This window comes from Heliangelus exortis, chromosome 14 (genome assembly GCF_036169615.1).
Source record: "Heliangelus exortis chromosome 14, bHelExo1.hap1, whole genome shotgun sequence".
Lineage (NCBI taxonomy): Eukaryota > Metazoa > Chordata > Aves > Apodiformes > Trochilidae > Heliangelus > Heliangelus exortis.
In genome coordinates this window covers 4,084,668-4,104,075 of record NC_092435.1, presented here as the reverse complement: position 1 = coordinate 4,104,075, position 19,408 = coordinate 4,084,668, and the positions used below count along the sequence as shown (strand labels likewise).

The window sequence follows — 19,408 nt, the reverse complement described above, 5'->3', positions numbered from 1 at the left end:
AGAACACCTATAGAGCCCAAATATTGTGTTCACCCCACTCGGTGATGCTGTCATACCTTCCGTGCTCCAGCAGCAGTTTGGCAATATTCAGACAAAAGTCTAAAGAGAAGTCATGGTGCATGAATTCTGCAGTGGCTAGACAGAACACAAAGCAGTTGAGATTATTTAATCAACTTAGACACTTAACTGGTCAATTTACCATTTACCTCTTAGAGCTTCTTTGAAAAAAAAAAAAACAAAAAACAAACAAAACCCCACCCCGATATAATAGTTATAAAACAAAAGGAAGAAAAAAATATATCTATTGTGCTTTGACTTTCTTTTCACTGTACAATAAATGAAGTGCTACAGAAAGCTGACATACTGCCGGCCCCTGAATTCTAGCCCTCTGTCTCTTTAAACAGCAACACTGTAGGCATTAGTAGCACAAACTTTTCCCTCAAGCTGTCTTCCACCAAAATGTCTCATCCTTATCCAGCAGGAACCACTTAAGACAGGTCAGAGCTCATGCTGCGTGGTAATGTCACATTGCAATGGGAACTACTCAAACCCAATGCCTTTTAGCATCAGCTGCTGAAATGACCACTGCTGGTAAGGAGGTATCAGTTTTAGACCACTCAGATGAAGTTTAAAAATTGCCAGACTGTGCTGGATGGTTAAGAAAAAAATTTATACATTAGTAGCTTGGATGAGATCAAAGAAGCAACAAATAGGGACATGACTGTAACAGTTTTTAAAGGAAGCACTTCTAAGGCACCTGGGTACAAGTACACAATACAACATTTTAGTCAAATGCCTAAAACTCAGGAGGAACCTTCACCCAAAAGAAGTTGCAGTGCATGGACACTACACACTTTTGCCAGACACACAAGAAAAGACAGGTATCCACTAATTAATAAGCTTGAAAAATTGACTGGAGTCTTAGTACTACTAAACACAAATAATGTGCATTTTGATAGGCAACACTATGGCTTCACAATTCAACCTGCAGGACAGAAGCCAACTACTGCCATGGTAAGTCCTGAATAACTGTCCACTTGAAATTCCCTGAAATTCCCCAGGAGCAACCTGGAGTGGGAGCTTCCATTCCCACTGGTCTGGCAGCATTTAAACCATTCAGGTCTCTGCAGGAAAATTCTTATCTCATACTACATTTATTTCTTGGAGCATTCATTATGCATTTGATGCTTTCCACCCATGGAAAGTGCAAAGCCTCTTTTGCTTAAGATTTCATTATTTCTGAAAATAAAATTCTTTTAGTACACAACCTTTTCTATATTAAAGTTCCCCAGACAACTTTCTTCTCCTCTCATGCCAACAGAAAAATGATTTTTCTTCAAAAGACAAGTTTGAGGAATAAGGAGAAGAGAGCTAATATGCCCAAGGTACTCTCAATAAACTCTGGTAACACAGGTTTGTGACAGCACACTGATCAGCACTTGATACCTCTTGGCCAAAATCTGCAACAACACACACAGAGAACTGCAATGTTTCCTGAGCCTTTCTCCTGTGCTGACTGCAAAAGACACAATCAACCTTTACCATTTTTGAGTAACATTAGGCACATGTCTAAAATAAACCATACCTTTACATGCATACATTTTCACTGCCTTCATTCTAACAGGCTTCATTCAGTCTTCCCCTTCCCTATTTCCAGCAAAGCTATTTCAATTCTCAACAAAAATAAAGTTATGCTTAATTCAAACATGTGTTAGCACCTGCATAACTCCTTTGTGAACACTGACTGCTCACAGTTCAAAACCAGAAATGACATTTAGCAAACGAAGATTCCTCTAAAACACACCAGAAAGGGCATTTTTTTTTTTTTACCTACAGCTCAGGCCAACTTCTTAGTAAGGCAGTATGACCTTACTGTGAAACCTCTGCAGACTGTGATACCTGAACTGATATCTTCATCTGATGCTCCACTTTTCAGAAGAATTTTAACTTTCAAGAGAAGCCCCGCTGGATGCAAATTCTCCTGCAAAATAAAAAACAATACAGTCCTTGGAGAGCTATTTCTAGAATACAGATCCTGTGAGAGTCTAGCAGAGAGGTAACACAGACAAATACCAGGAAATCACATTCACTCACTATATTCTACAGTTCCATTTTAACAACTGAGGCAATAGGTAAGCAACTGGTAGTATTTTCTTCTTAAATTCAGTGTGCATCTTTATTATTTATTCTTATACTGCCAAAAGACCATGAAGACAATGAAAGCAAGAGATAAATGACTCTCATTTTGCTGTGGCCCATTTCCAATACTTTTAAATAGAAGCTGAACACTACTGAATGGTAGAAACATTTCCTGCTTTTCTATGTGTGAATTTGTTGGATTACTTTAGAATTAATACAAGCAGAATGCAAAGTAGCTTGTAATAATATGAAATTTAGAAAAGAACAACAATGGAAGCAAATGGAAATAATGAAGCCTGTGTACTACATCTTGCACTGCACATTTCAGACTCTAGAACAAAAATTTTCTTCTGGTTTTCCATCCTCTTGTAAAATATCAAAATATGCATTATCAAAAATTATGAAAAAAACACTTTCCACCCAAAAAGGTTTTTCAAAAGTAAATACAACAGAAACTGCAAAAGGCTTAGCTACTGTAGTAGCAGTTTGCTGCATCATTAAGAGACACTGCCTTTTATCCTGATCTCAGGAACAGATGCATCATCATCTGTCCAAAATTTTTAACGTGTAGAAAACAGAATTTGAGTTTTCACTGAAAGCAGGATTTTTATACCTAAAACTTGTTTAGTATGAAACAGAAAATGGAAATTTAGAAGTGGTCAATGAAAAATAAATATATTTTTTTCAAATTTAAATTACTCTAACTAACCTGAAAAGATAGACACACAAAAGTGACTCCAGTTTTTATGTAGGAACTGGAATCTGCCAAAGAGTAATAGACCTCACTGTAGTGACTGCTTAGAGATATATGAACTTTATTCAGGGTAGCTCTTTGTTTATACAGCTCATTTTTCAAATTTCAGGAGACACAGTCATGTTAGTAAAGCTAAATTAATTTTTTGAAATAAGACAGATGCATCATGACTGCACAGCTTTCAGAACTGAACTCTGGCACTTGGCCAAATATTTGTACAGATAATGAGATGGGGACTCAGAATGTACAGACAATGCCCATTATAACCCTAAGTAATTCAAAAGGTCTGGTGCATAAAAAAACAGATGCTTTTCTTTTATCAGGTGGACCATATTGTAGTTTATTCTCTTTGTACTGTTTTCCTCAATATGTACCAGAGAAATTTCAGTCATATCATTACCAAAGGACCTCACTCTTAATAGCTACGAGGCAGCAAGACAGCTCTACATGCAAAGAAGTATTTCTCTGTAAAAAAATCTAGGAATACCAAAACAGACTTCCAAGTATGAAAACCAAACCAAATGTCTGACGTCAGGGATAACACACTAACACACCAGTGATCAATTTGGTCTATATCAATATGTTAATAAATGCTGGAGTTTTGACTTTTGCACACCATAAATAAAGTAATATATTACCTGATTTGCCAAGCTTATAGCTTTCAATGCCTTTTCTAGATACAGATTGCAATCCCACTCCAAATAGGCTGTAGCTAACAATCGCAGTACTTTAGCCTGGAAAGAAAATCAAATTTCAATGTAAATTCCATCTGAACAGCAGAAAAATAAATAGCCACATATGAACACATATATGAATACAAAAGACCTAAAAAATAAGGTCATGAAAAATAAAGTTCTTTAATTTAAAAGAATGCCTGTCAGGTATGAGACATGTAAAGTGATTGCTCAGTTCTGAAGCATATTCAGTCTTCAGCACTGTAATTCACACAGGACGTGAATAAAACAGACTTCTGAGAACAGAAAGGTAGGAAGGAAAATCAGAGATCTGGAAAAAACAGAATGAAAGAAGAAACTGAAGAACCAGGAGGAACAAACTTTACTGAGAGAAAAAATAAATTAAAAAAACCAAAACAAACACAAAGACATGCATGGTAATGGCCTTAAAACAGATAAATGATTCATCTGAAGAGGGTAACAATAAAATCATCTCTATATCCACTGTGGGTAAAAAAGGAGTAACACACTTATGAATGAGACAAACATCTATCAGAAATTACACAGATGTAACTGATGATGCCTTGAAAGAAAAGGGGAAAGGGAAGAAAAGATGGCCTTTCAGGGTATACTTCAGCCTTACTTTCTAAAATTTAACTTCTGTGAACTAACAGATTCGGACGTGATTTAAGACTGATCAAAGACTGCTCATAGCAACTGAACTTGCAACTTCAAGAAAATCCAGACAGTACTAAAGAGGAGGCCAAAGAATTGTTAGTCAGGTTTGGCACAGCAGAAGCAGTGATACAGAGGAGTCAGATTAAAAAAATGCCCCTATTTGTAAACAGTAATTTTGCTAATTCTTACCTGCATTTCTTTGCCAACAGAGTATTTCATATTCATCTTTCCAATGTCATAACTCTGGCTATGAATGGTAAGGGAACATAAGAATTAAATGGGATGACAAAGATAAATTCAGCCAGTTTTCTGATATGTGCAATAATCCTACACATTCCCACTTCCTAAACACTTAGAAAACATAAGCTGAACAAATTAATCTCAGTATTCACTCTCACTAGAAAACAGACACTCTTACTAGAACTTTCTATATCCTCGCATTAAAAATTGTACTCACTCACTTTCTTCAACCTGCTGCACCACCTTCTGTAGTATCTTCTATTCAAACATTTCAATGGGATTTATCAGCTTTAATCACAGAGGTTTTGAAAAAGCAAGTGCTCTCATTCTCACATAACATGTCATATACTCAAGTTATTCATGACCTGGTCTCAAGATCACAGCAAGGCAGTAGCAAAGGTGGAAACAGAACCTGGGAGCTATGATTCTCCAATTCTGTTTCTACAAGTTCAAAGACAGCACAAAGGACCACCCAGAAGAAAATGTAGTGGCAATTCCACAAAACCAGAATTGATTTCAAATGCTGTGAATGAAGAACTGCTAGAAAGAAAAACAATAACCAGGCATTTGTTTCCTAAGTAACACAATCTCATTACAGGGAAATTTTAAACCACTACTAGATTGTGCTGCATCTCTTTCTCTAGATAAACCACTTTGCAGAGATTTATTTCCTCCTCAAATTTTGTCATCAGGACTTAGCATATACTGTTCCACAAGAATAAATAGTCTTCAAAACACCAGCTGTAATTAATCCTAAGCATTTCTACAGATCCTCTTGGACAACATTTGTCACAATAAAAATTTTCAGTTTGGCATGTTGCCATTCACTTTCTTCTGACTATTTAAAAGAAAAATAATAAAAAGAAATTAAAAAAAAAATTGTATGAGCTAAGGCTGTAAGGATACTCTTTACAATAGCCTAAATTTTTGATTCCTAAATATACCACAGAATATCTGGATCCTACCCAAACCACCTGTAACTATTGTTTTTTCACCTTGGTATTTGTATCTTTCATCAACCAAGGATTTGCCCTCAATGAAGCACCTCTGTTACAAGAAATTCAAATAATGTTAAAAATAAAATCAGTTAAAACATCAGTTGTATACACTTTTCTGAAGTTCTCAAATCCCTTCATTACCATTTATGAATGGAAAAAGAACTGGGAACAACCTCTTTATAAAAATACTCTCTTTGAAGGAAATGTTAAGAACAGCAATAATGAGAACCATGGGAAGACTTTCATGCTGATAACATGAACGTACGTGCAGAAAGCAAACATAAAAATGTTAGGATTCAGAGTAAGACAGTCACTAAGTACCTGCTCAGCTAATTTGATTCAGCTAAAATCTTGTATTCTACCGTTTTAAATCAAACCTCTACTTTTCCTTGCTCCCCCCTCTCCATCACAAAAGCAGGATTGTATTTTCTTTGCCTTTGCACCTTACCTGAGCCAGAAGGAGCTCTGCTCAAACCTCTTCCATTCATAGGTTTCCACTCCAAAATTGTAGCAGAGGATTGACAAGTAACAGGTCTGCAATAAAAGACTTCTATAATGTTCTGGTGGAAATCTCTTCAGATCTTTGCCACTCCAGTCTCAGGTTCTTTTCAATGCATTTTACTTTAAAGATATATCCACTCTTATCACATCTGACCCTACCCAAGGGGATACTGACCATGACTATAGTGGAATTATAATTGTGTGGGAAAGTGAAGCATCATTAACCAGTTCAGGACATGCAAACCAGTGGGATTCTTGAAACACTTGAGGGACTACTTTTCAAAATGTCATACAGCATATGTTATTCTTTAACAAACAGGAAGGATTTAAGAGGATACAAGATTTTCACTTACTTCTTTTGGCAATTTTATCAGCATATCTTTGCAGCGCTGAACACACGTCACCGCTTTCTCAAAATCCCTCTGAGCAACTGCCTAAGAAAGCAGCAGAACATGGCAACAAACTGTTAGTGAGCAACTTGCCTTTAAAATTTGCTAAAGGACTGGTTCTCTTAAATAGGACTTGTTTTTTTTTCAAATTCAGTAAGGCTAGGTTTGGGACTAGATACCTGTACCTACAGTAATTCTGTATATTACTATATCCATACAGAAAACCAATGCATCTTCAGGTACTGTGAAAAGGCTGCATGAGTGGGACAAGCTCATTCAGATCTTGCAAGAATACAACAGTTCAGCAAATCTCCAATAACTTAAGGTCCTCTTTTGTCTCCATAATCAAATTTAAAATTTTGGCTCATGCTTTGGCATGTTTAGGGAAGCTCTTGAGAATTCTAGATACTCCTCTTCTAGATACTGTCAGTGGGGCAACAAATGCATATTTGCACTCATGTGTCTCTAATACTCCATCCACCACTGATAAAGTACTCAGAAAGTACTTTAGGCAGGCACAACAATGGCACATAAACCTTAACATTTCTACATTACATACTTTGAATTACTGTCATTTGTGCTGTCGATTCCCTGGAACACCTTTAGCACTTTTTCAAACATCTCACATTGCACTGGATTTTTTCTTTACGTAATTATCACTGTGATTCTTAACTCACAGTACATGAGTACAGTTCTACGTAGTAGTAGATGTTGGGACTCTAAAGAAGGTATCAAATGTCAGTGGAACTCACTATTTCCAGACCTTGTCATTTTATACTGATCTCCTATTGTTGAAAACCCTAATATGTGGAAAGTAGCTTGTGTGAGGCCACGGAAGGGAGGGTAAACATGCAGAGAAAGATCTGTGTCTGTTGGCAAATAATATTAAAGCCTTGATGATGTCCACGTGTTTGCAGAGTCACAACAGCTCTAAGTTAAAAAAGATTTTGCACGTGTGGCTTGTAATATCTACTTGTTAGCTATGAACTTTGGCTGTCTGCAGCCATGATGAGTACTATCTTCACATACTTTCCATCAGCCTGGCTGCAAATATGAGCAAAGTATGATGAGCATTCCAAAGTGATTGGACTCCTGCTGTGCACGTGTTGCACAAATGCAGTTTGGGGGACACAGGCTTGACACCAGCCCCATCCCACTTCTTCAGTCAAGTGCAGCACAGCTCTGGAACTGACACAGGTTTGATTCAGAAAAGCAGTCACTTGTTTCATAAGCACCCACGCTAGCCAGATCATAGAGCAACAAATCTGAACTAGTTAGAAACACCACAGCAGAAATAACTGTGGTAAGTTAGGCCAATTAAAAATCATTATATCATTGCAACACTGAATGCAAACATGAAATCTGCTATCCTTAAGTTAAGGAAACAGATCCCTCAGCAATTCTTCAATGCCAAGCATTCATGTAGCTAAGAACTGGGTCAGAGTTTCCCTCTTTACCCCTCGTGACTTATAGGGAAAACTGGGAAGAACACATACTGATTCAGCCTGGTAAGATATTACTTTGAAGAGGTTCTTTTCCACATCAGCTTTGTGCACGTAAATATCTGCTTCACCATCGCTCCCATTAAGTAACTTTGCATACAGTTTTTCTATGCTCTGGAAAACAAAGTGTAGGTGTCACCCATGGAACTTAAAGATAGACATGTTTGTGAGATATTAAAACTTGAAAAGATCTTACATTCATGGCAATCTCTAAAAATCCATCAGCAAGATCAGCCTTCCCAATATCTATCCATCCTTTCCCAGTTTTCATAGACATCTGAAAAATAAAATAAGTGCCTTCCTTGAAAGTAAGTATATTTAAACAATGCAATTTTAGATCTCATCTCATTAATGCATGTATCTAACACGAGGGGCTTTCTGAGAGGTGTCTCTTATGTATGAATAAAGTCCTTAACACTACGATGAAGTGCAAGCCCTATGGTGCCCTATTAGACATTATAAGATAATGAAATAAATTAATATGCTGTTAATATAATATTTTACAACAAAGGGGTGATTCTTATCACACTATACAAAAAATCCTAACTGCACTAGCTCAGCAAGGTATATCTGTGATAACAGAAGTCCCTATTCAGCATGTGTACTTCCCAGAACTACAGATGTATTTCACTCCCTTTCCATAATACACCATAATACACTTTGAAGGTTTCCCTGGCTGATCAACTGTATTTCAGTGCTCATCCACCACCAGACTTACCAAAATCTGCCTTCGAATAGTTTCCTCTGGAGGATCACTGCCTTCACAAAGGCAAACCAGTCTGCAAGCCACAAACCTTACTGCAAGAGAACAACGTGGGGATATGGGAGTTCTGTCTTTTATTTGTTAAGAAAGTAAGATCCTACCATATCTGAAAGACTGCTAGCAATTTTAAATTAGAAGAGAGAAAAAATGTAAAGCTTCAGGAGTAAAAACAGTCTGAATTTTAGCCAAGTTACATAAACCTTTTCTTTAGGCAATAAGAAAAAAAATATTCTCATTAGAATACATATTAAATACTTCAGAGAGAATTAAAATTAAATACAAGGTATTCAAAGACTTCATTGCATTGCAAGTGCTTACAGTAACATGTCTTGAGAGCCTCAAAACAGCCTTCAGCAAAATAAGGAAATTACATTAATAATCTTTATATTTTCAAAGTAAAAAAAAAAAACAAAAAAAAACCTCAGGCCTTTCTTATACATCAGGGATGGAAAAGACAACACTTACATTGTTTAAAATAGCCTTTCCCCATCCCTTTAGCTGTCATACAAGATCTGATAACATTATGCTCTAAAATTACTCCTTATTTTGTGTTAACTTGCCCTCTTCCCTTTACCTGATATAACTTATATGATACACGTTATGCATAATTTTGAACAAAATCCCTCATGACAAAAATGTAGGCCAGATATCCTGGAGAATCACATAAAGAATGGGTTGAGGGAGCAGCTCATTTCTGCTGTCCCCCAGCCCTGCTCCTGGCTCTAATCAAACCCACCAGCTTTGTACCTGGCTAAAGCAGAGAAGCATAAAGAGGATTTAGAGTATGTAAACAGTGACAAGACAAATTAAAGAAACATGCTTTATATAAATTATGTGACAAAGTGCCTAAAATTAACATCTACTTTATTTCCATACATTTTTAGATTGAAACTGTAGCTTTAGAAGGCAGATTACAGCTTCCTTTGGTCACATCACCTCTTTACTTTGGCATGGAAAGGGGTAGTGGTAAGAATGCCTGCAATGATCCTGTGTCACAAGATCAGGTATAACAGGGTGCTTCCTCTTGAACTGTTTATACAAGCCCAGATGCCTATTTTCGTCTGATTACATACTATTTGAAAAGATCCAAACAAATCTACAACTCTGCATATATGCCCATTAGCAGAGTTTTCCTCACATTTAGGAAGGTAGGGAACACATACATACATTTAGCTCTTTGCTCGTCATTGAGAACAGAACCCATGTGCTTGGTCACAGCCCAGTTCCACAGGCTTATCGCAACCTCTTCAGCCTGAATAGGAGAAGTCCGTTAGATTTCACTGTCCTGGATTTGGGTCACACTGAAAATGATTGCTGAAAAAGGGTCTTTCATGTGTAACACAATAGTGACCAGTCCACCAGCAGACATTTTTGCTTGAAACTATATACTACTAGAAAATTGAAGTAAAAACCTTAACATCACTAAGATACCAGTAACTTTTCCCATTACAATGGGAATTACGAGCCCTTTTACCTTTAGCATCAGTATTTTCCACTTTACTTTGAACTTTCGTGCTATTGGGCTAAAAGGTGAAAAAATAAACTGCTTTGTTTGCGTTCAACCAGCGCTACAGTTTTAAGCATTGGTCTTTCACCTCAACAGATGGCACCCAAGGGCTGGAAGAGCTGCAGGCACCACCATGGGCCGGAGCTGCTGTGTGGCATGGAGGACGTGAAACCCCCATCGCTTGGGTCGGGCTGGACAGCGGTAACGGGCCCAGGGGCTGAGGCTCTCCCAGAACCGCGCTTCTACCCTCCTCAGCGATACTCCCAGCCGCCTGGAACAGCTCCTCGGTGAGGGCGGCGATGCGGGACGGAGCCTCCTCCCTCAGCAGCTCCCGCACCAGCCCTGCGAGACAGGACGAGACGGGAACGTCAGATACCGCCAACAACGGGCAGTGGCTCCCAGGTGCTCATCAGGGAATCCCCGCCCAGGGGCAGGCGGTACCTTCCACCGCCTCCAGCCGCGTCCCCGCCATCTCCAGAGCCCCCACAGACCCTGAGGAGACGGGAGGGCGAGCGGCGCATGCGCGCCAGGCACCCCGCGCGCGCGCTGCAGAGGAGCACGCCGGGCCGGGCCGGGCCGGGCCGAACCGGGAACTCCTGACGCTTGCGGCCGCCGATTGGCATCACGGCACCATCGCCCCGCCTTTCCGGCCTGAGCGACAGACAGGGGCCGGAGCCAATCGGACGGCGCGGCGGTTCGGTTTCCTTATTTTCCATCCGGTGGGCGCCGCGGTGGTTCTGGAAGGATCCAAAGATCAGGGCCCGTTCGGGCGCGGGCGAGATGTCGGGGCTGCTCCATACAACGCTGAGCGGGCTCAACAGCGACTCCTACTGCGAGATCAGCCAGTACCGGGACCAGCACTTCCGGGTGCGCTCGGCAGCCGGGGCTCAGGCCCAGGGGTCGGGGCGGTGGAGCCCAAGCCCGGGGTGGGGGGGGTGGGACTGCTGCCGGGGCAAGGCCGTGCGAGGGGCCGGGGAGGTGGGAGGTGGGCGGCGGGAGCGCTCATCCGGCTGTGTGCTCCCCTCTGCCCCCAGGGTAGCAGGCAGCTGCAGGAAAAGTCCCTGAAAATTTCCTCTACGCTGTATGTTGGCAACCTGTCCTTCTACACCACGGAGGAGCAGATCCAGGAGCTCTTCTCCAAGTGCGGAGATGTGAAGAGGATTGTCATGGGGCTGGATAAGATCAAGAAAACTCCCTGTGGCTTCTGCTTTGTCGAGTATCCTTTCTGGTTTTCTGTTGTCAGCCCCTGTGTGGTTGCCACCTGCAGCTCCTCTCTGCACAGCAAGTTTAGGTACACTGCTGTGAAATAGCTGTGAGAAGGACTGATAGCCAAGAGCTTCCCCTCCGTCCTTGTTACTTCCCCACCACCACCTAAATTGAGGGGCAGGCTGTACAGTGTAGATGAAAAATGCTGCCACTGATGTACTTTCTGGAGGTGGCAGAAAGGTCGATTATTTTGTTAGTGTCTTTAATGAGTCTAGGGCTAAGAGAACTATTAAGATCATCAGTCTGAGCTCTTGCATGGCCCGAAGATGTTCACTTTTTCACCTTTAGACTTGAATGAAACAGGAGGATAAGCCATGGCAGTATTCCCAAGCACGGGGTACATGCTTTTACAAGTTGTACCAGGAACTGCTTTTGCAAAGCTCACTGGTGAATTAATGTAGTATAAAAAGGCATATTACAGGTATCTTGCTTTAACATGTTTGTTTTTATCTACTTGTGAAATAAGTGATCCTCTTGTCTGTGCAGGTACTAACAGCAAAACTCAGAATCCTTTCTGTGTGGGAGCTGGTTTTGGCACGGATTTATATCAGCATTGTGTTTAATCCCACAGAGAAGAGCACAAAGAGTAGGAAAGGCTGAAAGGCAGGGTTTTCTATTTTCTTTTCCCTGTACACAACAAAAGAGCATATTTAGTTCTCCTTATAGTGTGCTTCAGGTACTACACAAGAGCAGATGCTGAGCACGCAATGCGGTTCATTAACGGCACGCGGCTCGACGACCGCATCATTCGAACCGACTGGGATGCAGGGTTTAAGGAGGGGAGACAGTATGGAAGAGGAAAAACTGGAGGACAGGTAAAAAGCAATACCTTGAATTTAATTGCTCTCCTGGTTTGCTAGTTTCATCTCATGCAGAACAATGTGTAGACTGTAAAGGCCTAATGATGAGCTTTAGCCACTACCTGGTGCTAAAAGCTAGAAATAGAACTTACAGTCATTTCTCTCCAGGGCTCCAAATTTCCTGTAGTGGAAGTAGAATGTTCCCTAATCCAAACCAGTACTCTTAAATTATGTAGAATTTTAATGGAGGGGGACAGCATAGCTCCTAGGCCAGTCTCATAATGCAGCAGTTTGCCCCAGTGTAGAGGTGAGGTTCCTTTGCACATTTCCAAGGCGGAGTAGAGAAAATGTATCTGGCCAAGCCCGATAATTCAGAAAGCTGGACTGCAAAGCTGAATTAAAATATTTTGGGGCCTTCTTTGCTTCTTGTCTAAAAAGATCTCAGCCATCAGATATATCCTCATCTGTCATTTTCACTACCATTACCAAATGTTGGTGATTTTTCAGAGAGATTTCAAGTAAGTAAAAAGCTCTGGTAACCTGAAGCTAACTACCCACCATCTGAGCAAGGATGAGATGATGATTTTGAAGTCTAGCAGGAGACAGGCAGTGCAGCGTGCTAATTTCTGTGTTACTGCTGTGTCCCAGGTGCGAGATGAGTACCGGACAGACTACGATGTGGGAAGAGGTGGCTTTGGCAAGATCATTCAGATGCAGAAGGCAAATCAGCCTGCAATCTATTAATTGTCCTCATGGGTCCTAGCTCGCAGAGGGATCTGTCCTTCCAGAGCTAGCCCTGTTTTTCCATTTTGGATTGGGGCAGGGAGTGAGATCCAAGTTCCATAAAAGGTGACCCTCCTTAGGCTGTGGATATACCATGTATTCATTCCCCTTTCCTTCTGGGATAGAGAAGATATTCTGTGCTGATACAGGGCAACAAGGAAAAAAAAAAAATGGATGGCTCTGCAGGATTCTGGGTAAGAAGAGGCTCAGCTTGTAACACACACCTCGTGCTATGACATTCTTTATGTTGCAGCTAAGCAGGTGGCTTCCTTCAGCTGTGACTGCAGCCGTGATTGCTCTCAAATGGATCTTCTTAAAATTTTACCACCATGGGAGACCTCCAAGTGCCTGGGTCCCTTGTGGGGATGCACAAGAGATTCAGGTTTTTAATTTGCAAGCTTATCTGCTTCGAAGCAGTATCACTGTTTGGATGACTGAAGTGGAACAAGGTCTTAACATCAGCCTGGAGGTGCCTGTCTGGCTTGGCCAGAGCCTGCAGAGCATTTCTTTTTATGATGCCCCTAGTGCTGTGTGGCTTTTCCAGATTCTCACTGTTCAGTGTGATTTTGTTAAGAGTTTATTTTAATTTTTTTAATAAACAGTAGTATTTGGTCTGGCTGAGATGAAGTTCATTTTCCCCTTAGCAGCCCTCAGAATGCTTTATATTGGTAGCTGGAAAGGTGCTGGTAACACACCAGTGTTTGGCTGCTTCTGATCAGTACTCCCGCAGCGCCAAGGCTGTCTCTCCAACGTTCCTTCCTCACTTAGTAGGCTGGGGGTGGGAAAGATCTTAAGGACATATTCAGGACAGCTGATCTGTCACAGCTTAGCAGTTTGGGCAGACCAAAAACCAATAACAGAATTATTCTCTAGTACCCACCCCCAAAGGGAAGATAAAAGGGTGAATAAAGACTGGAGACTTGAAGTTGGAAATCGAAAGCAATTGGAGTCAGATTTACAAGCACAGGGGAAAGGCAATAACATAAGGGATAAAGTAACAAAAATACAAACATATACAAATATATATACACAACCCGATCTTGACAGCAGGGATGGGTGCCTTGAGGGCCCCTTGCAGCAGGGACAACTCAAGTGGGGGGGTCCAGGGCTCTTCCCAGCAGCGCAGCCAGGAGCGAGAGAAAAAGAGAGGAGGGGCTGGGGTCTGCATGACCTTTGGAGAGGATGGGCAGGAAATGGGAGGGAACAGACCCACTGTGACCACCTCCCATAACTCTGTCCATCCTCATCCCTATGGGTCTGCACCTTGGCTGTCAGGGGCATCCCAAGAAGTCAGTCCCCTCCTGCCCCTTGTCAGAGGGAAAGGGAGCCCCAGGCACATGCCACATGGTGCACTCTGTATCTTCTGTGTGACCAGGGGTAGGACATGAACAAGTGGGATGGTGAAACCCCATTAAGCTGAAAGCCCATGTACACAAACTGAGGGGGAAGACAGCTGTTCAGAATGGGCCACCAAGGAGTCTGTCACCTTAGTTGCCATACACAATAAGGCAAGCAGTGCCACAAAAAGTATAAGGCTTTGGTGGGCACTGGTGCACAGTGTACTCTGGTGCCATCAGGGTGCACAGGCACAGAACCAGTTGTATCTCTGGAATGACAGTAGGATGCCAATAACTGTATTGCCAATAACTCATTGGAGATGATCTTAGAGCAAAGTGTTAGTGGCAAAAGCACCCCATTGTGACCAGCCCAGAGGCCATTTGTATCCTTAGCATACAACTAACTCAGGAGAGCATACTTGAAGGACCCAAACTGGTACCAATGGGCTTTTGGTGTAGCCACTGTGAACACAGCTATCTGCCTTGCCTGGGCCCTTGGAAGATCCCATCATTGTGGGACTGCTGCAAGTTGAAGAACTACCAGGCTGGTGCACCAGCAGCAATGTTACACAGGCTGAGCCTCCCTGGCTTCATCCATGGTTCATCAGCTGGAGAACCAAGGAGTGATCAGCAAGATGCTCACCCGCTGTGACACAGAATGACTGACACCCTGGGGTCTTATGAGCATCAGTGTTTATTCTGTGAGACATCTCTATTTTTATACTTGTCATTGTCTTGTCCATGAGTACAGGCATATTTTGTGTAATTTCATAATTGGTTATTACAAGCTGATCATGCACTCTAATTGCAAGCTAATAGGCTAAGACTATTTGTTCATGCAAAGCAGAGCCTCCTCTAATTGGTTAATGTAATTTTCCTGAAAAGCCAAGTATGTTCTACTTTACTCTTCACCAATGTCTTGTTATGTCTGTTACCTACATTCTTCTTACTTAAAGTTGTTAACTGCTTTGCCAAAGTTTCCAAAGCTTAAAGCACTGTCTGCTACACTCACCCTTTAGTAGTCCCATATGGCCAGTGCAAAAGTCCTGCAGAGGCAGGAGGTTAACAGAAGACTATTGTGACCTGGATGAACTCACACCACCACCGAGTGCTGCTGTACCAGACATGTTAGAACTTCAGTCTGAACTGCAGTCAAAGTCAGCCAAGTGTTACACTACAATTAATGTTGCCAATGTGTTTTTTTCAATTCCTTTGTCAGCATCTGGAACTTGCTGCCCCAGGGGTAGAACTGCAAGAGGAAGCAAGTTTTGCTGTATTTGGCTTCCATCTTAGTGCTGGCTTTTCCTCCTCTTCTGTTTTGCAATAGCTGGTGGCTGATGTCAGAAAGAAGTTCCTTATAAGTGTATGGATGCTCTGAATAAGAAAGAGAAGTCCTTATATTTCACATCAGCAGGTTCCAAGAAGTGTTTCCATGTCCTGTAATATGTTCCACAATCAGAGGAGTGTATAAAGCAATGTATAAAGGAAGTGCATAAAACAAAGGCCCAGTGTGCATTTCAGAGAGGAAGGAACCCTGAACTCCCTTTCCTGTGTTTATGGCAGACTTTCTTCCTTTTTTAAGAAAGGCATGGCTGACACTCTCTAACATGTTCTTAAGAGTCTAAGCAAGGTACCAGAAGGAGATAAAACCCCTTTCTGATCTGTCCCAAGAACCTCTCAGCCACAGTGGGTAATTCAACTGAACAAGTTAAATAATATCTGTAAATTCTGTTTGCATTAAATAAATAATAGCAGCTTCTCCTTGCCCAGTAGTGCTCAGTCATGATTTTTCATGCATTATCACATTCAAGATAATAGAAACTGTTGCACATTCATCTGCAGACCAGGCATACAATTTAAATTATTTTATCACTCATTTTACCCCAGTCTTGAGAACTGAGTGGGAAGGGGATGTTACATTTAGTTTGTTGAAACGTTTTCTACCCATTTGTTTTGCTTATCTGGTTACTGTACCTGTACAACTGTCACAGGTTTTGAAGGAACCCTATGTTTACTATTCAGCAGGTTTAAGCAATGATGGCATTAAGAAGCCAGTGAAGTAGGTTGCCTATGAGATGCCATGAAAAGGAGCAGGATATTGAGTGAGAAAAACAAGAAGCCATCTGTCCAGCTTGGCAAAGCAGCACCAGAATGAGGTCTCTTGTGGAAAATATGAATTACAGAGTACAGAATATGAATTACTGCTGGGCAAATACAGCAGGGAAGCAGAAAAACTTAAGAGAGATGGGGAGAGGTATGAAAGTCTAAAATGAGCAAAGGAACTTCTCATGTATGAGGCAGGGAACCATAAGGCAAAGTTTCAGTTGCTCCTGAAAGCCTGACGTGGCCTGTTGGACGTATCAGTTCTATGTATGTGACTGAACATGCAAGAAATCTGTTCAGTCAGGTGCCTGAGCTGTTTTATGATTGCAGAAGTCACAATTTTTGCAGAATTCTGGGATTTCAGCTCTACACAGCTCTCCCTGTCCCACTCACTTCAGTATGGAGGAAGAACATCTCCTTCAGCAAGTCCCAAACCAGAGCTAGGAATCTATGTGCTGTTCCTCTTTCAGCACAATCTTTGCAAAGACATTGGTGCTGACTTCTATTCAAATACAGGTATCTGCCTAAAAGACTCTACCTCAAATGTTACAGCTCTCATAGATGTCAGGATCCCTTCATTCTACAGCAATCCCAAATAAAACCAAAGAGCAATGAGAAAGTTCAGAAGTCAATAGGTGCTCTAAGCTCAAGCTGCCACGTGCACCATGCTGCAAGCCAGAAGTGTCCTTGCCAAGAAGGTTACCAAGAGTCTGTCCTGCTCAGAAGAAGGAGACAAGTGTCTCCCTTACCCTATTTCATCAGTTATTACAACTGAAATTCCCCATGATTGTTCTGTCCTCTAGTATAGTTCAGTCCATGCAATTTAACAACTTACACATTTCCCTTTAACAATTTACATTTTCTTCTAATACCATAATTTCTTAAAGTCATGAAAGCCTCCACATACAGTGCTTCATCTTATTTCCCTTCATGCATATAAGGTTTCCTCTTCATACAGTAAACTTTCTGTTCTAGAAAGAAAATGTTTATGAATTAATTTATGAAAAATAAGGGTTTCACATCTGAGAATAAATTTTTTTTCAGTTCATGCATGCAGAATTTGTGCTTTTTTCTCTGGATTGCGATGAAATATACAATGAATTTTCAAGCAATATATAATTACTCATTCTGAGAATTTGAAATCTGTAGTCATTTAAAGGAAACTATTTACATTTGGAAAAGAAAGTTGCTGCAGAGACAAAATGGATGTAAATATTGCTGGCCTCTTAACGTATAAAATGATTTTTCAGTTACTTCTGGGGATGACATGGCAGCTACAAATAATTCAGAGTAGAGACAAGTTGTTATGAACAGATACTATTGGGGCTTACTGATAAAGCAGGCAGCAACAGTACTCTGAATAACCAATCATTCAAAAGCAGTTTTCTCCTAGAACTTGTAATGGGGACTATTGGCTTTTGACCCCAAAGACTTGTGCTGGGAAGAAGTATAGCATGGCAGAGGTAGAATCCTCTTCATTTAACTATGTAAAAGTTTTTTGTGTTTTTTTAAAAAATTAAGTTGTAATATTCCAGGTTTTTCTCTCCAGACTGAACTTTTATTGTTGACTTTACACAGTTCTGGTGCTTTCATTCAGTGTTTCCTTTCTCCCTCAAGTGTTTCATGAATCCCACTGGTTTGCATGTCCTGAACTGGTTAATGATGCTTCACTTTCCCACACAATTATCATTCCATTTTAGTCATGGTCAGTATCCCCTTGGGTAAGGTCAGATGTGATAAGAGTGGATATATCTTTAAAGTAAAATGCATTGAAAAGAACCTGAGACTGGAGTGGCAAAGATCTGAAGAGATTTCCACCAGAACATTATAGAAGTCTTTTATTGCAGACCTGTTACTTGTCAATCCTCTGCTACAATTTTGGAGTGGAAACCTATGAATGGAAGAGGTTTGAGCAGAGCTCCTTCTGGCTCAGGTAAGGTGCAAAGGCAAAGAAAATACAATCCTGCTTTTGTGATGGAGAGGGGGGAGCAAGGAAAAGTAGAGGTTTGATTTAAAACGGTAGAATACAAGATTTTAGCTGAATCAAATTAGCTGAGCAGGTACTTAGTGACTGTCTTACTCTGAATCCTAACATTTTTATGTTTGCTTTCTGCACGTACGTTCATGTTATCAGCATGAAAGTCTTTCTCATTATTGCTGTTCTTAACGCTTCCTTCAAATAGACCTGCAAAGGCAAAGCAAGGAGAGCATTAAGCCTGCATGATTAAAGAGATGGCCACCTGCCATGGCTTAGGGCTGGGAGGATTATCAGATGCACACAGCCTTGTACCAGCTGCTGGGTCATGCATACTTTCGCTGTTTCCACAGAAAGCAAAAGAGTTGGGACCTGCCTGGAACTGGATGAGCAAGAAGCAGTTAAAATCTCTCTCAGCGCCAGCTTTGATCTCCTGGAGTTCCTCTGGACAGTGAGGCCCTGCAGCACTGAAATATCACAAGCTGTTCTGTCACACCATTAACCCTGTCTGCCCAGGGGTGAATTCCCCAAATTTGAGGGCTCATGCCCTGCTGATGGATGTATCCCACCCAGCAGCCACCACAGCTCTGCTCCACCAGCCACTAACACGCAGGGAATAGGTTCTGATGGTACCTGCTTACTGGTCCCACAGGGAAGAAGAAGATGTGTTAACCTTTCAGGTTGAAATACTTGGTGTCACAGAGCTGTGCAGACCAGCTCTATTTTAACTTCCAAATGGATCATTATACCCAACTGAAAATTTAATCTGCTGCTACATCCCCATGTGCCAAGGGCAACCCTCTTCTGGTGGGTGAGCAGTGCAAGGGGCAGGCTGGGCAGTGCCAGCTCCCACTCCAGTGGCTCTGTGCCACAGCCCTGTTTCCATGCTGTACTGAGCCTGCATACCCACACAGGCTCTTCTTGGCAGCCCCCTGAAATTGCTTCCTTGGCAAGCAACTGGTGAGTAGCGAGCTGCTCCAGTGCCTCCACCAAGAAAGC

At 41.4% G+C, this 19,408-nt stretch overlaps 2 protein-coding genes across 5 annotated transcripts in view; one reads left to right on the top strand and one right to left on the bottom strand.

The window, feature by feature from the left end:
• The window catches only part of TEX11 (testis expressed 11), a 28,571-nt gene extending 17,854 nt beyond the window's left edge, over positions 1-10,717 (bottom strand). For 3 of the 4 annotated variants that reach the window (XM_071757441.1, XM_071757445.1, XM_071757444.1), the window contains exons 1-12: positions 10,587-10,717; positions 10,234-10,487; positions 9,806-9,890; positions 8,594-8,673; positions 8,072-8,152; positions 7,870-7,989; positions 6,338-6,418; positions 5,932-6,017; positions 4,435-4,492; positions 3,532-3,627; positions 1,900-1,981; positions 57-135 (exon numbers count right to left, since the gene is read on the bottom strand). In XM_071757441.1, the coding sequence (XP_071613542.1) occupies positions 57-135; positions 1,900-1,981; positions 3,532-3,627; positions 4,435-4,492; positions 5,932-6,017; positions 6,338-6,418; positions 7,870-7,989; positions 8,072-8,152; positions 8,594-8,673; positions 9,806-9,890; positions 10,234-10,487; positions 10,587-10,617 (1,133 nt within the window). In that variant the 5' untranslated portion in view covers positions 10,618-10,717. The remainder of the gene's footprint in view (positions 1-56; positions 136-1,899; positions 1,982-3,531; positions 3,628-4,434; positions 4,493-5,931; positions 6,018-6,337; positions 6,419-7,869; positions 7,990-8,071; positions 8,153-8,593; positions 8,674-9,805; positions 9,891-10,233; positions 10,488-10,586) is intronic. The other variant, XM_071757442.1, reaches the window with a different exon arrangement.
• Positions 10,718-10,884: 167 nt separating this feature from the next.
• Positions 10,885-13,615, top strand: LOC139802348 (nuclear cap-binding protein subunit 2). The gene is made up of 4 exons (XM_071757466.1): positions 10,885-11,012; positions 11,180-11,361; positions 12,088-12,226; positions 12,860-13,615. Exons 1-4 carry the CDS (start codon positions 10,926-10,928, stop codon positions 12,953-12,955), a joined length of 504 nt encoding a protein of 167 aa, XP_071613567.1. The 5' UTR covers positions 10,885-10,925; the 3' UTR covers positions 12,956-13,615.
• The last annotated feature ends 5,793 nt before the right edge of the window (positions 13,616-19,408 follow it).